The sequence below is a fragment of the Neoarius graeffei genome, chromosome 25, assembly GCF_027579695.1.
Source record: "Neoarius graeffei isolate fNeoGra1 chromosome 25, fNeoGra1.pri, whole genome shotgun sequence".
Lineage (NCBI taxonomy): Eukaryota > Metazoa > Chordata > Actinopteri > Siluriformes > Ariidae > Neoarius > Neoarius graeffei.
In genome coordinates, this window is record NC_083593.1 from 35,751,012 (window position 1) to 35,766,802 (window position 15,791).

At 41.2% G+C, this 15,791-nt stretch overlaps 1 protein-coding gene across 1 annotated transcript in view; it reads right to left on the minus strand.

The window, feature by feature from the left end:
* The window catches only part of slc27a6 (solute carrier family 27 member 6), a 130,604-nt gene that overhangs the window by 50,443 nt on the left and 64,370 nt on the right, over window positions 1–15,791 (minus strand). The window contains exon 4 of the mRNA XM_060908375.1: window positions 1,258–1,382. Within this exon, the coding sequence (XP_060764358.1) occupies window positions 1,258–1,382 (125 nt within the window). The remainder of the gene's footprint in view (window positions 1–1,257; window positions 1,383–15,791) is intronic.

Sequence of the window (15,791 nt, forward strand, 5' to 3'; positions counted from 1 at the left end):
TTCCAGAGAACATTATCTGTGAACACAGTTCACCGTGCCATCCGCCGTTGCCAGCTAAAACTCTGTAGTTCAAAGAAGAAGCCGTATCTAAACATGATCCAGAAGCGCAGACGTCTTCTCTGGGCCAAGGCTCATTTAAAATAGACTGTGGGAAAGTGGAAAACTGTTCTGTGGTCAGACGAATCAAAATTTGAAGTTCTTTATGGAAATCAGGGACGCCGTGTCATTCGGACTAAAGAGGAGAAGGACGACCCAAGTTGTTATCAGCGCTCAGTTCAGAAGCCTGCATCTCTGATGGTATGGGGTTGCATTAGTGCGTGTGGCATGGGCAGCTTACACATCTGGAAAGACACCATCAATGCTGAAAGGTATATCCAGGTTCTAGAGCAACATATGCTCCCATCCAGACGACATCTCTTTCAGGGAAGACCTTGCATTTTCCAATGACAATGCCAAACCACATACTGCATCAATTACAGCATCATGGCTGCGTAGAAGAAGGGTCCGGGTACTGAACTGGCCAGCCTGCAGTCCAGATCTTTCACCCATAGAAAACATTTGGCGCATCATAAAATGGAAGATACGACAAAAAAGACCTAAGACAGTTGAGCAACTAGAATCCTACATTAGACAAGAATGGGTTAACATTCCTATCCCTAAACTTGAGCAACTTGTCTCCTCAGTCCCCAGACATTTACAGACTGTTGTAAAGAGAAAAGGGGATGTCTCACAGTGGTAAACATGGCCTTGTCCCAACTTTTTTGAGATGTGTTGTTGTCATGAAATCTAAAATCACCTAATTTTTCTCTTTAAATGATACATTTTCTCAGTTTAAACATTTGATATGTCATCTATGTTCTATTCTGAATAAAATATGGAATTTTGAAACTTCCACATCATTGCATTCCGTTTTTATTTCCAATTTGTACTTTGTCCCAACTTTTTTGGAATCGGGGTTGTAATTCAAGCTTTCCATGGCGTAGCATTCTTTATCTCTAGGCTGTGCATTGGTATAATGTCCATAAATACAACATGATTATATTGTGTAACACGTTATTTGTGTAAATAAAATGTGATTCCATACTTAAACACCTTGAATTGCTACTCCAAAATCAGCTTATAGAGCTGAAAAATAACGGCCCAATAAGGAGCTGAGAAAAAAAAAAATCAAGCTTTTTTCTTGCCGTCATTGGACGAAACATAGAACTGTGACTAATGATGGTCAAAAAGTTAGCGAGGTACTGAGCTGTGCATTACCTTGGGTTGATTGCACAGATAGCGGCACAGCTCCCCGATGTACTGGAAGATGGTAACGTTGTACTTTCGGCAATCGTTCCAAAATTGTGAGGCGGAAAATTTCTTCTTCAAAACACAAGTTGCACCTATGAGGTGAAAATTAAAGAAGAATTGCATAAGTTGAAGCTCTGATAGAAATTAGGTAATAAGCAGGTTTACATGCTTCAGTAGCATGAGAGGATTTGGGGCTATAGGTTGCAATGTATCAAGTAAACATACAAATATATACAAATAAACCTTTTGTTCTCTTGTACAGCATCAGGAAGGCGGTGCAGTGGTTAGCACGCCTAACAGCAAGAAGGTTCTGGGTTCGAGCCCAGTGGCCGAAAGGGGCCTTTCTGTGTGGAGTTTGCATGTTCTCCCCTTGGCTACCTGGGTTTCCTCCGGGTGCTCCAAAGACATGCAGTTATTTTTACTGGCTACTCTAAATTACCCATCGGTGTGAATAGTTGAGAGGAGAAAACCTCTATAATAATCCAGTAGAAGGTAACGGGAAACAACTACTGCAATCGTCCCTAGAAACTCTGAATGAAGTCAGAGCAGCCATGCCACTGTAGTGACATGCCAGAGAGAGAGAGAGAGATAGAGAGAGAGATACAGTAATACATCTTAAAGTAATGACAGATGTCGTTTGTCTTTACTTACTTGAGCGGTTCTTGACGTATGGATTATGGCAAGAAATTGCACCAATTAACTTTTGACGAGGCACCTGTTAATTGAAAAGCCTTCCAGGTGACGACCTCATGAAGCTGGTTAAGGTAATGCCAATAGTGTGCAAAGCATCATCAAGGTAAATGGTGGCCATGCTGAAGAATCTAAAATACGAAACATTTTTTGTTTTCAACACTTGTTTACCACATAATTCCCGATGTTATTTCGTAGTTTTGATGTCACCTTCACTTTTGTTTTACAATGTAGAAAATAATCAAAATACAGAAAAAACGATGAATGAGTAGGTGTGTCCCAACTTTGTATATAAAGAGTCAGTAAACCTGCTGAGAACGCTTAGACTACAAACATGGACACCTCGAACTACAATCCCCAAGCTTCACAGCGCCCCGTCTCCCAATTACTGATTACAGCTGACACGCATCTTCCCAATCACCGCTCTCCCTACTTAAGCCACTTTCCCACACTACTCCAGTGCGAAGTATTGTTCTGCTCTATCAGTACATACGTACCAAGCCTTGGGTTTCCTGATTGCCTCGATTTCTGACTCTTTGCTTCTCTTCCACGTTTTTGCTCTTTGTCTTCTCTCTACTATGTTGTTCACCGAACGCCTGACCCTTGCTAGTTTATTGACCACGATTCCAGTCTCTCGTTTTGGCTTTATTGACAGTTTGCATTCCGCCTTCATCCGTAAATGCCTGCATTCTGACAAAGCTGCTACAGTCAAATTATTAAAGTGTTATCAAACTAAAGGAATAAAACATGAAAGGACCTTCTGTTATTAGGCATATCAAGTGAAAGTTCAATCCAAATTGCTTGAAACTGCTCTTATTGAATACAGAATTAAATGCAGAACATACTTTTTACAGAATTAAAATGTTTATCCATTCTTCAGATATTACAAATCAAAGATTGAAAAAACGGCCTAATGTTTAAGAAAACTGCTGTAATATTATGTAAGAGGATAACATGGTCCAAAATGGGCCTCATTAACGAAGGAGCTCAAAAGTTCTCTCTTGATAACGTTTCTATTTTTCAAGATATTTACATGGAAATTGGCAGGCACATAGATGGTTGTATACTGAATACAAAGTTTTAAAAATTAGTAAAAACAAATTATGCAAATGAGCATTTAATTAGTATTATGCTAATTTGATAAAACGTTAAATTGGTACACAATAATAAAAAAAAGTAATAAAAGATTATTTCTAATCCCCTGTTTGTGCTCTGTAGGCCTTTGTATTTCTCAAAAGTAAGGCCTGCTAGTGTTTATATTAAAGAATATAAATGATATTTCACAGCTTTCAAGGCGAACCTCGAAAAAAAAAAAAACTGTATGAGCCACATCCAATAAACAATTCACATTAATTGAAGTGAAATCAACACTCACATTTCTGACTTCTGGTTTTTTAAAATATTCTGACCACTAAGATTTCGATATTTTCCATCAAACAACTACAGTTATATTCTAAAATAGTTATTTATTTACATGAATCAGTTTTATTTGAAAAAATAAGTATGTAAAGCTATGAAAACTCACTTCAAAGTCTCCCATGAAGCATAACATCAAAACTAGCAGATGGAAAATTTTGCAGAATACTTCATCAGAAACAGTGAGAGCGAGAGAACATCCCTATAAAAGTTCTGATTGATATTCACGAGTAATCCAGTCAGAAACCGATCAGAAGAGAGAGAGAGAGAGAGAGAGAGAGAGAGAGAGCGCTTGACCATTTCCCCATGACCCAAAAAGCACCGCCAGTTTCCCAACGTCACACGAGCAGTGTTTTTACTCTGTTGTACCAATTTCAACCTGCCGTTACTCCCAAAGTACTGAACAGGGGTGGGTTTCCCAAAAGCATCATAGCACAAAGATCATTAAATGGTAGAGCAAGCATCACAATGAACACTCTCTCCTAGTTAAGATGCTCTTAGCATGAAGAGGCTTTTGGGAAACCCACCCCAGATCTCATCTCATCTCATTATCTCTAGCCGCTTTATCCTTCTACAGGGTCGCAGGCAAGCTGGAGCTTAACGTGATAAATTTTTTTGGAAAGCTTTTTAATGATATTATTCACGATAGAAAATATTCAAGAATTAAGCAATGACAGGTTTGTAAACTTAGATGAGCGTCTGCATGCACAATTTTCACAGCATGGCCAGCGAGTGTCTGATATGCCTACTGTTAAGAAAATAATGAACAAAAAAGTGGTGTGACAACCCAATTTTCCAAACATTCATTCATTCGTTCATTCATTTATATTTTATTTATCATTTATTTAACCAGTAAGGTCCCAATGAGGTATAATATCTCTTCTGCCAGGGAGGCCTGGTCAAGATGGACAGCAAAGTGAGAAAAATGTTTCATATATCAAAAAAAAAAAAAAGGTACAAATGAAGACAGAGAACATCACAAAAACAGAAGGATACGGGGATAAAAAGAATCATGGAGAATAATGTCACATGTTAAAAGCAAGGATACTGTACTGTAAAAACTGATTTTAAAATATTTTTAAGCAAGTCAAGAAAGGGGGCGGCATAGTGGTGTAGTGGTTAGCACTGTCGCCTCACAGCAAGAAGGTCCTGGGTTCGAGCCCAGCGGCTGGCGAGGGCCTTTCTGTGTGGAGTTTGCATGGGTTTCCTCCGGGTGCTCCGGTTTCCCCCACAGTCCAAAGATATGCAGGTTAGGCTAATTGGTGGCTCTAAATTGACCGTAGGTGTGAATGGTTGTTTGTCTCTGTGTCAGCCCTGCAATAACCTGGCGACTTGTCCAGGGTGTACCCCGCCTCTCGCCCATAGTCAGCTGGGATAGGCTCCAGCTTGCCTGCCACCCTGTAGAACAGGATAAGTGGCTACAGATAATGGATGGATGGATGTCAAGAAAGGGTAAAGATTCTAAAGGTAAGTATGCTTTGCAGTGCATGAACGTAAAAGACCGATTTACCCAGCTCTGTTTGGGTGGCTGGGGCCATGAGAAGAACTTTCTCTGAAGATCTAGTGTTATAGCTACTACTGGGGCATACATCAGCAAACTGGATATGTACTGCAGTAATAGCTTGTGCAATAAAATTTACCACATTTTTTTTCCTCTTTAAACACAGTGAAGTTACAATGATGTGTACGAGCATTTACACCAGTTACCGACCACAAAGCAGTATGATGGACTATATCCAGTTTTTTCAAAAGAGATGAAGATGCATGCATATAAATTACATCACCACAGTCTGACAATACTGACAAAAAGAGTGCTTTGGATGAGCATTTTACTTGCAGTAGAAGGGAAGCATTTTTTAAATGAAAATAAAAATCTAACCTCGGTCCGAGTTAAAGAATGAGACACACTACCTGGGACTGGAATTACAGTTGGCACTACCGTCAGATGTGCTCACCTTCTGACCAATCAGATCCAAGAATTCAATACTGCTGTGGTATAAAGCAACTTTATAGTCACAGTGCTTTGCTTTCTAAACAAGAGAAGCCACATCCAGTAAGATCTATGGCATACATGTTAATGAGCCAAGCAATCAGAATTGTTTAGCAGAATATTAGCAAATTTCAGCAGTAAGTTTATGAAAAGAGTTCGTTCTTTTGGCATACAGGTCTCAGTCCTGGCACACATTATGACCACAGTGAGGTTCACGGTCATGTGCAGTGTAATTCAATTGACTGCCTTGTTTCTAACACTGCAAAAAGGCTCAGCACTAAGAGGCTGATCTGGTTTCTACTTAACTGCCTTGCACAGATTAAATCTGGAGCACACATTTACACAGTTTGCCCAGACTAAAGGGGTGGAATAGTTTCTCGAAACATGAGGTTCCTGAGAGAGACTACCCCGGGTTGCCTGGCATAAAATCTAACTCTGTCCTCACATGACGGCTGAATAAGAGATCTCCTACTGTCTCTGAGAACCAAACAAACAGTGAATTCAGTGTCCTAGATGTCCAGGGAGTTCACTGCAGGTCACTCATCTTTGCTAGTAGTCTTTGACTGTGACTACTAGTCTTGCTAGTAGTCACAGTCAATAAACTGTACGGTTTTGAATGGCGATGTTGGTTTTAATTTGAAATAAAACGATGAAAGAAATACAGATAAAACTAAATCTTTGATGTGAATACTCTATTCAGAATTTGGCAAAAATTCTGCAAATTTGTGGAAAAATGGCGGTTTGATCTGAGACATGATAAATGGTTGACTACATCGCATTCCCTTAAAAAGGTTGTAGTCCACTGAAAAGTCTACAGTTATCACTAATTACATTTTAAGTTGTAAGTTTATACGCCTAAGGATTGGTGCACTCACAGAATAATCATAACTGTAATAAAACATCATGCAAAATATTTGATCACCCTCAACTCTATTTTCCGCATACCCAAAACCAGTACGATCGTGTGTTTTGATCTAAACAGAAAGCCTCAAGGTCAAGGTCACTACCTCACCAAAAGTAGGAACTTAAAATCACTACGCCATATAAAAATTTAGTTATAAATCTGCGATTGTTTTTTGAAAACAAAAGCAGAAAGTAGGTATAGAATATGTTTCTTACAGAATATGTTACGATGGTAGCTGGTCTTGTATGAATTTCTGAGCTATAAAATGAGTTGTGGTCTATTTTTTACCGTAGCGTGTTATTTGTGTGCGGGGAAGGACACACATTAACAATTTGCATGTGTAGAATGGAATTTTCCACTCCAACAGTTAGAAGTTGATCATGCTTCCATTTGCGGTCTTTCTGTTACGCGGGTGATCTGTTCGGACGTTATCACTGAAAAGGTGAGTTTTGACGATTTTATTTTGTTTTAGTCTTGCAGTATAAGGCAATAAAATGTTTCTTTCATCTTACTTTCATATTTTGTAGAGTTTGCGTATTTTTGGCCAATATTTTGCAACCGTGGTCAATTTAGATCGAACTTTTGATAGAATCTACGGCCAGTCATTTTGCCCCGCCCCCGCCTCGCGCTCTGTCTGGTGCGGTAATGATGTCCCGTTGCTCGCGCGCTGCAGCAGAGACCCGTGAGGCCTTCAGCCGGTACAGTTGCTGTTCTTTTACCAGCGCCGTTATTCTCATCTTTCCGGTGTATTCTTGATTTTTCCATTGTGTCCTACTGTCCTGTTTTGCCATATCAAATACCCAAAACGTATCATATTATTCATATTTAAGTGAATAATCAATTCAGTCATCATAACTTGGCATTTTTAACCCAAGCAATCAAAAAGAGGAAATTTATTCAATATTTTCACTCATCTCTGAAGGAGGGGCTTTAATTCTTCATGATGTAGGTATTTTATATGTAAATCAATTTTATAAAAACATTTTAATTGTAATCAAAATATAATTTAACTTTAAAAATTGTGAGAATGATTACATTTTAATGCAGTGTGTAAATCTGCAACTTGTTCAGATGTGATACAAGTAATGATATCTTCACTGTAAAAAGAAGCTAGTAAAAAAAACTGGTTTCCATGTTACATTAGTGATGAAAAAAGCAAATAATTGAATAAATCAATGGGATATTGTGTGACAGTTTCAGACTTTTGTCTGTGTATTACTATTATGCTAATTCTGTGGCCCCATGCATGAACCTGACAACCCACTTGTTCCAAAAATTTTTAGTTGGACATGTCTCTGAACAGTTCATATCAATATCTGCCTTCCCTGAAATTGACGAACCGATAATTAGTTCCACTTCTGTAATACAGGTAGCAGCACTATCTGCTGAGTATATAATCAAAATATTTTTCCATGCATGAACCTGACAACCAACAAAATCCAACATGGCAGCGCCCATGGGAAGACGTGCAAAGACAGCTGCGAGAAGGCTGTCCTTTCAGGAAGTTATTAGTGAAATCCTTAGAGGTGTGTGTATATATATATATATATATATATATATATATATATATATATATATATATATATATAAATAAAACCTTGGCATCCCACAGGCTAATGGAAACCATGAAGAGGACAGAAGGAAGTCAACCACAGCCAAATACCTCCAGAGAGTAAGGCAGGTCCTGAAAAGTCAGCTGAATGGTAAGAACAAGGTCCGAGCCATCAACATGTACGCACTACCAGTCATCAGATACCCCGCTGGTATCATAAACTGGCCAAAGGAGGAGATAGAAGCCACAGATATCAAGACTAGAAAGCTCCTCACCATGCATGGAGGGTTCCACCCCAAGTCCAGCACCCTGAGACTATACATTAAGCGGAAAGAGAGAGGCCGAGGGCTAGTGAGCATCAAGACCACGGTCCAGGATGAAACATCGAAAATCCGAGAATACATCAGAAAGATGGCCCCAAAGGATGAACTGCTAAGTGAATGTCTCAGGCAGCAGAACCCTGATGAGAGTGCAGAGGAGGAGGAGGAACAGACAACCTGGAGAGACAAACCCCTACATGGCATGTACCACCGTCAGATAGAGGAAGTGGCTGATATCAAGAAATCCTACCAGTGGCTGGATAATGCAGGACTGACAGACAGCACAGAGGCACTAATCATGGCAGCACAAGAACAGGCCATAAGCACAAGAGCCATCGAGGCCAGGATCTACCAGAGTAGATCAGACCCAAGATGCAGACTGTGCAAAGAAGCCCCTGAAACAGTCCAGCACATAGTAGCAGGGTGTAAGATGCTAGCTGGATCAGCGTACATGGAGAGGCACAACCAAGTGGCTGGGATAGTATACAGGAACATCTGCAACCAGTATGGAATAGAAGTACCCAAGTCCCAATGGGCCATACCACAGAAGGTGGCTGAGAACAACAGGGCCAAGGTTCTGTGGGACTTCAGCTTCCAGACTGACAAACAGATCCTGGCTAACCAACCGGATATAGTGGTGGTGGACAAAGAGCAGAAGAGGGTGGTGGTGATAGATGTGGCGATCCCAGCTGACGCCAACATCAGGAAGAAGGAACATGAGAAACTTGAGAAGTATCAAGGGTTGAAAGAGCAGCTGGAACAGATGTGGAAGGTCAAGGGTTGTGTGGTCCCTGCGGTAGTGGGGGCACTTGGGGCAGTAACCCCCAAACTGGGAGAGTGGCTCCAGCAAATCCCAGGAACAACATCTGAAGCTTCAGTCCAGAAGAGCGCAGTCCTAGGAACATCGAAGATACTGCGCAGAACCCTCAAACTCCCAGGCCTCTGGTAGAGGACCCGAGCTTGAGGATGACATGGATACCCCCCCGCCGGGGGTGAGAAGGAGATTTATATATATATATATATATATATATATATATATATATGATCACAGAACAACCAAGCAGTACTAGAATTAAAAATTTTCAACATTTACATTGTGTGGGACGCATTAAATTTATCTGGACCGCTGTAGGCTGGCTTACTATGCCTATCACATTTGAAATGGGAATTGTGTGTATTGCTGCTTATATTTCGTGCGGTCCTACAACAAAACATGTTAATATGCAATACTCAGGAAATAGTATACTATTTTGATGAAAAGGGATGGTAATGCTGTCATTGTGGGATATGAGGTTCATGCACGGAAATCTTTTTAATAGTCATTTTTTTGTTTCAGATGATACCAATGACGACGAAACAGGATCAGTAGATTCAGAAGTCAGCTGGAAACCTTCCCAGTCTGATGGCGATGGAAGTGAAACTGATGACACGATTATATATGGTGCAGCAGCTGATGATCTAGGTGAAGGTGAACAAATGACCGGAGCTCCCAGAAATGACGGTACGGACACTCATGCTGATGTAACTGAACAAGTTCATGATGATGTAACAGAAGCAAATTGCAGCCGGCGCCGTAAGCGTGATGAATCATCCTGGAAACGTAATATCAAGGCAAGGAAATGACTGCGAGGAGAAAAATATGAAGGGTCACATGGGAAGGCGCATGGGGCTGTAACAGAAGGTCCCCCTTGTAATTGCTGTAAACGGTGTTTTGTAAAAGTTGATGCCGAATCGAGGGAACTGTTGCGTAAGAACTTCTATGGACTTCCAGATTTTACTGCTCAAAGGCTGTTTTTGGGAAACTGCATCAGATGTGATAAACCTAAGCGAAAATATGCAGGGCCAAATAGTAAACGTAAAGTCACCTTCAATTATAGTGGGGCAAAAAAGTATTTAGTCAGCCACCAATTGTGCAAGTTCTCCCACTTAAAAAGATGAGAGAGACCTGTAATTTTCATCATAGGTACACTTCAACTATGAGAGACAGAATGGGGGAAAGAATCCAGGAAATCACATTGTAGGATTTTTAACGAATTAATTGGTAAATTCCTCAGTAAAATAAGTAAGTATTTGGTCACCTACAAACAAGCAAGATTTCTGGCTCTCACAGACCTGTAACAACTTCTTTAAGAGGCTCCTCTGTCCTCCACTCGTTACCTGTATTAATGGCACCTGTTTGAACTCGTAAGATACCTGTCCACAACCTCAAACAGTCACACTCCAAACTCCACTATGGCCAAGACCAAAGAGCTGTCAAAGGACACCAGAAACAAAATTGTAGACCTGCACCAGGCTGGGAAGACTGAATCTGCAATAGGTAAGCAGCTTGGTGTGAAGAAATCAACTGTGGGAGCAATTATTAGAAAATGAAAGACATACAAGATCACTGATAATCTCCCTCGATCTGGGGCTCCACGCAAGATCTCACCCCGTGGGGTCAAAATGATCACAAGAACGGTGAGCAAAAATCCCAGAACCACACGGGGGGACCTAGTGAATGACCTGCAGAGAGCTGGGACCAAAGTAACAAAGGCTACCATCAGTAACACACTACGCTGCCAGGGACTCAAATCCTGCAGTGCCAGACGTGTCCCCCTGCTTAAGCCAGTACATGTCCAGGCCCGTCTGAAGTTTGCTAGAGAGCACTTGGATGGTCCAGAAGAGGATTGGGAGAATGTCATATGGTCAGATGAAACCAAAATAGAACTTTTTGGTAAAAACTCAACTTGTCGTGTTTGGAGGAGAAAGAATGCCGAGTTGCAACCAAAGAACACCATACCTACTGTGAAGCATGGGGGTGGAAACATCATGCTTTGGGGCTGTTTTTCTGCAAAGGGACCAGGACGACTGATCCGTGTAAAGGAAAGAATGAATGGGGCCATGTATCGTGAGATTTTGAGTGAAAACCTCCTTCCATCAGCAAGGGCATTGAAGATGAAACGTGGCTGGGTCTTTCAGCATGACAGTGATCTCAAAACACACTGCCCGGGCAATGAAGGAGTGGCTTCGTAAGAAGCATTTCAAGGTCCTGGAGAGGCCTAGCCAGTCTCCAGATCTCAACCCCATAGAAAATCTTTGGAGGGAGTTGAAAGTCCGTGTTGCCCAGCGACAGCCCCAAAACATCACTGCTCTAGAGGAGATCTGCATGGAGGAATGGGCCAAAATACCAGCAACAGTGTGTGAAAACCTTGTGAAGACTTACAGAAAACGTTTGACCTCTGTCATTGCCAACAAAGGGTATATAAAGTATTGAGATGAACTTTTGTTATTGACCAAATACTTATTTTCCACCATAATTTGCAAATAAATTCTTTAAAAATCAGACAGACAATGTGATTTTCTGGATTTTTCTTCTCATTTTGTCTCTCATAGTTGAGGTATACCTATGATGAAAATTACAGGCCTCTCATCTTTTTAAGTGGGAGAACTTGCACAATTGGTGACTGACTAAATACTTTTTTTGCCCCACTGTATTCAGTTAACATTAACACAGAAAACATATATGTATGCAAACAGGCACTGGCTAGTATTCTAGGGGTATCCATTGCAAGAATAAACTACGTCTGTAATGCCATAAAACTTAATGGAACACCAGGGGAAGATAAACGAGGGAAACATGACAGTAGACCCAACAAGCTGTCAGCCGAATGCCGTCAACGTCATTGACTTTTTAGACAGCCTACATAGATACTGAAGCCACTACACCAGGCGTCACAATCCAAACAGACATTACCTGTCTCCTGAACTGAACCAGAAAAAACTTCATGAACTGTACGTTGAAAAATGTGTCAGTGACGCAAAAGAGCCAGTGTCATTCAGAATGTTTGAGGAAATATTTGCCACAGAAAGGTGTTAACATGGGCGGCACGGTGGCGTAGTGGTTAGCGCTGTCGCCTCACAGCAAGAAGGTCCGGGTTCGAGCCCCGTGGCCGGCGAGGGCCTTTCTGTGCGGAGTTTGCATGTTCTCCCCGTGTCCGCGTGGGTTTCCTCCGGGTGCTCCGGTTTCCCCCACAGTCCAAAGACATGCAGGTTAGGTTAACTGGTGACTCTAAATTGAGCGTAGGTGTGAATGTGAGTGTGAATGGTTGTCTGTGTCTATGTGTCAGCCCTGTGATGACCTGGCGACTTGTCCAGGGTGTACCCCGCCTTTCGCCCGTAGTCAGCTGGGATAGGCTCCAGCTTGCCTGCGACCCTGTAGAAGGATAAAGCGGCTAGAGATAATGAGATGAGATGAGGTGTTAACATTTTGGCCAGCCTAGTCTTGACACCTGTAAGACGTGTGATGAGATTGAGATGGATTTGAGGGCCAACCCTGATAAAAATGAGCGAAAAACTGAACGTGAACTGCATCTGCGTAAGTGATACGCATGACTCAGCGGGAGACATTACGCCAATGAAAGAAAAGTTATCATTCCGACCAAACGCCATTGACGGAACAAAGGCAAGACTTCAGAAAGCCATGAGGCTCAAGATCTACACAAAGTCCTGGGAAAATGTTTGTCGCATACACTCACAACGGGGATGAAGCTTGGCAGGAGGTGAACATCAGTCGGAGAGGTACTATTGGTTCCTTTGAGTTACCATGTCTCTACTCAACTAGACGGGAAATAACACATGCAAAGCTGAAGGACCTATGAAACCTGTGCAACTTCATACCAGAAGAGTACCGGCCATTCTACACAGGTCTGCAGGCCACAGCTCCCAGTCCACGCACACTCCGTGCAGGTGTCTTGCAACAGAACACTGGGGTGGACAGTTCTGACGATGAATCAGATGTAGAAGTCCCCTCTAGTGACAGTGACCCAGATAGCGATTAAAATACCAGTTCAGTTGGAAGTTGGCTTGGATTTTCCAATAAATATTGATAGACTGCTTGTTTTAGAAAGGCAGAACTGACAGCAACAGTGTTAATTGGGCATTTTAGTATTAAAGTTTCAAAGTGACCCTTACCGTGGGTCAACGAGTCCTGGGACTTTATTCAAGAAACCTCCATAATCTTTATGGATCCACAAACCTTTGTTCATCTATGGACACTCTGTTGACATGACATGCACAAGTTAATAGCCAACAGGCGACAGTGTCTTTGTTCTTGTTTGCTGACGTTTCATTGTTTATCATTGATTACTGCTGTAGTTTCAACTGTTTGCTCAGTTAAGGGTACCTTTCGTTGAACCCTTTGAAACATTCCAAGTCTATACACTATCAAGTAGATTTATTTTGCAGGTTGTCTTTCATACGCTTGTGATGTGCCTCAGAAGACATATTATATGGACCGGTGTGCAATGCCATTGGGGCCTATACCATATAAACTAGCCGTGGAAGGCTTAAAGCTAGATGATTTCACAAGTTTCTTCATTATTCAGTTGTTTCATTTGAAGCCATGTTGTTGTTGTTTGCAGTTAATAAAGTATTTCTTTGTAACCAAGTAGTAATGCTACTTTTTTAATGTTTTACCGTGAATGAACCCGACAACCTGAGGGTTGTCAGGTTCATGCACCAGATTCTTCATTGGGGATATTCACCTCATATACATATTAGGGCTGTAACGATACACCCAACTCACGATTCGATTCGTATCGCGATTTTTGACCCACGATTCGATACGCCCACGATTTTTTTTAAATGTTTTTTTAAAGTAGTAAATTTGACTTATTAACATTTACTTACTTACATTAACTATTTAATAACAAATAATTCAGACCACTGCAGAGAATGAGTAATATCTCATCTCATCTCATTATCTCTAGCCACTTTATCCTTCTACAGGGTCGCAGGCAAGCTGGAGCCTATCCCAGCTGACTATGGGCGAAAGGCGGGGTACACCCTGGACAAGTCGCCAGGTCATCACAGGGCTGACACATAGACACAGACAGCCATTCACACTCACATTCACACCTATGGTCAATTTAGAGTCACCAGTTAACCTAACCTGCATGTCTTTGGACTGTGGGGGAAACCGGAGCACCCGGAGGAAACCCACGCGGACACGGGGAGAACATGCAAACTCCACACAGAAAGGCCCTCGCCGGCCCCGGGGCTCGAACCCAGGACCTTCTTGCTGTGAGGCGACAGCGCTAACCACTACACCACCGTGCTGCCCCAGAATGAGTAATATGTATGCAAAAATGAACAAATGTATATCCAAAGATTGTTTTATTTCTCAAAATAATACTGTTGAGCCGGAAGCTCTGTTTTTTTCGGTTCTGAAAAAGTCATCTTTCCAAATCGTGTAAATCCGTTATTTTTTTTTGGGGGGGGTGGCTCTCTCACTCTCATAGGGCCAATGATTTTCTGTGATCGCGGAAAACAGATGGAAATTACGGAATTTTTATGGTGAAACGTTGCTCGCGTGTCAAAACGTAACTGCCGCAGAAGGCTTCCGCCCAAGCAGACATGCCTTCAGTGCAGTGGCGGCTCCTGAATTTTTTTTCAGGGGGGTCAATTTTCCCCTGTTATGTCTACACGGACCGTAAATGTCCACAAGACTGAAGTAAATTGACCTAGGTAGCAAGTCAATTGGCCGAACTTGTTTTTGCCTGGTAAATTCAGATATCAATATAGACAATATCTCTTCTCTCCACTAGGTGGCAACACTAAACAAGTTAAAGGTGGCAAACTAAGGTAGCCTAGTAAACTAGACCCACCCGCCTAGCGGCCAAAAATATTTTTGCCTACGAGTGGCAAATATTCACATTTAGTCTGGCTTGCCAGGCTAAAACTAAGGAAGATTCATTGTGAAGCCTTCAAAGCAAAACATTTGGCATCACAATCAATTAATATTACATTACTCATTTATTTTCTCATATTATTCCAGTATTCTATAATAAATAGACACAAATTCTTAATTATAAACATATTCTAATTTCTTAAATTCTAAAGAATGCAATTAAAGTGGCAGGATATAAATCCAAAACAAGTGTTTATTTAAGTTTTGAAAAAGATGAAGAAAAGCATAACCATCAAACAAACATGTGCAGCTTAATTGTGTTTTTTTAAATATGGAATTGCACCATTTTAACAACAAATAATTCTAAATAAAATCTGCAGTTTTTTTCCCCAAGAATTCCTCCAGAAAGCCATGCCTTAAAAGGAAATTTAAAGTATTACAAGCATGTCAATGAACACAAAAGGCTTTAGTTATTTAGCTATATACACACACAAGGTTACACAAGGTTTTGTAGTCAGTGCAACTTGGCTTAACAAGTTGGAAAAAAGGTAAGGTGCTGCTGGCTCCAATGAACACATACTGTACAATATATAAAAACTGAAAATATGCTTAATTTACACCAAGTCAGAGAGAACTTGAGGCTACAGAAATATTCCAAACATGGCAATGTTAAACTGCCATTGGTAAAACACACACAAAAACAACTTTTGCCTAGTAAATTCAAATATCAGAGATCACTGTACCGTCTGCTGTGCTACTTCCAGGGTGGAAGAGAACGCAAGGGTAGCAAAAACGAGCATTGACTACATCACAGCCAGCTAGCCAAGTTTTGCGGTGGTACCAGTTCTTGTTAGAACCTCTTGAGTAGGTCTTCTCCCCCTTCGCAGACACTTACTTGATGTTTAAATTCGGTCTAGGAGGTCCTAGCTGTTTGATTGCTGTTTTCTCCTCATTGGTACGAC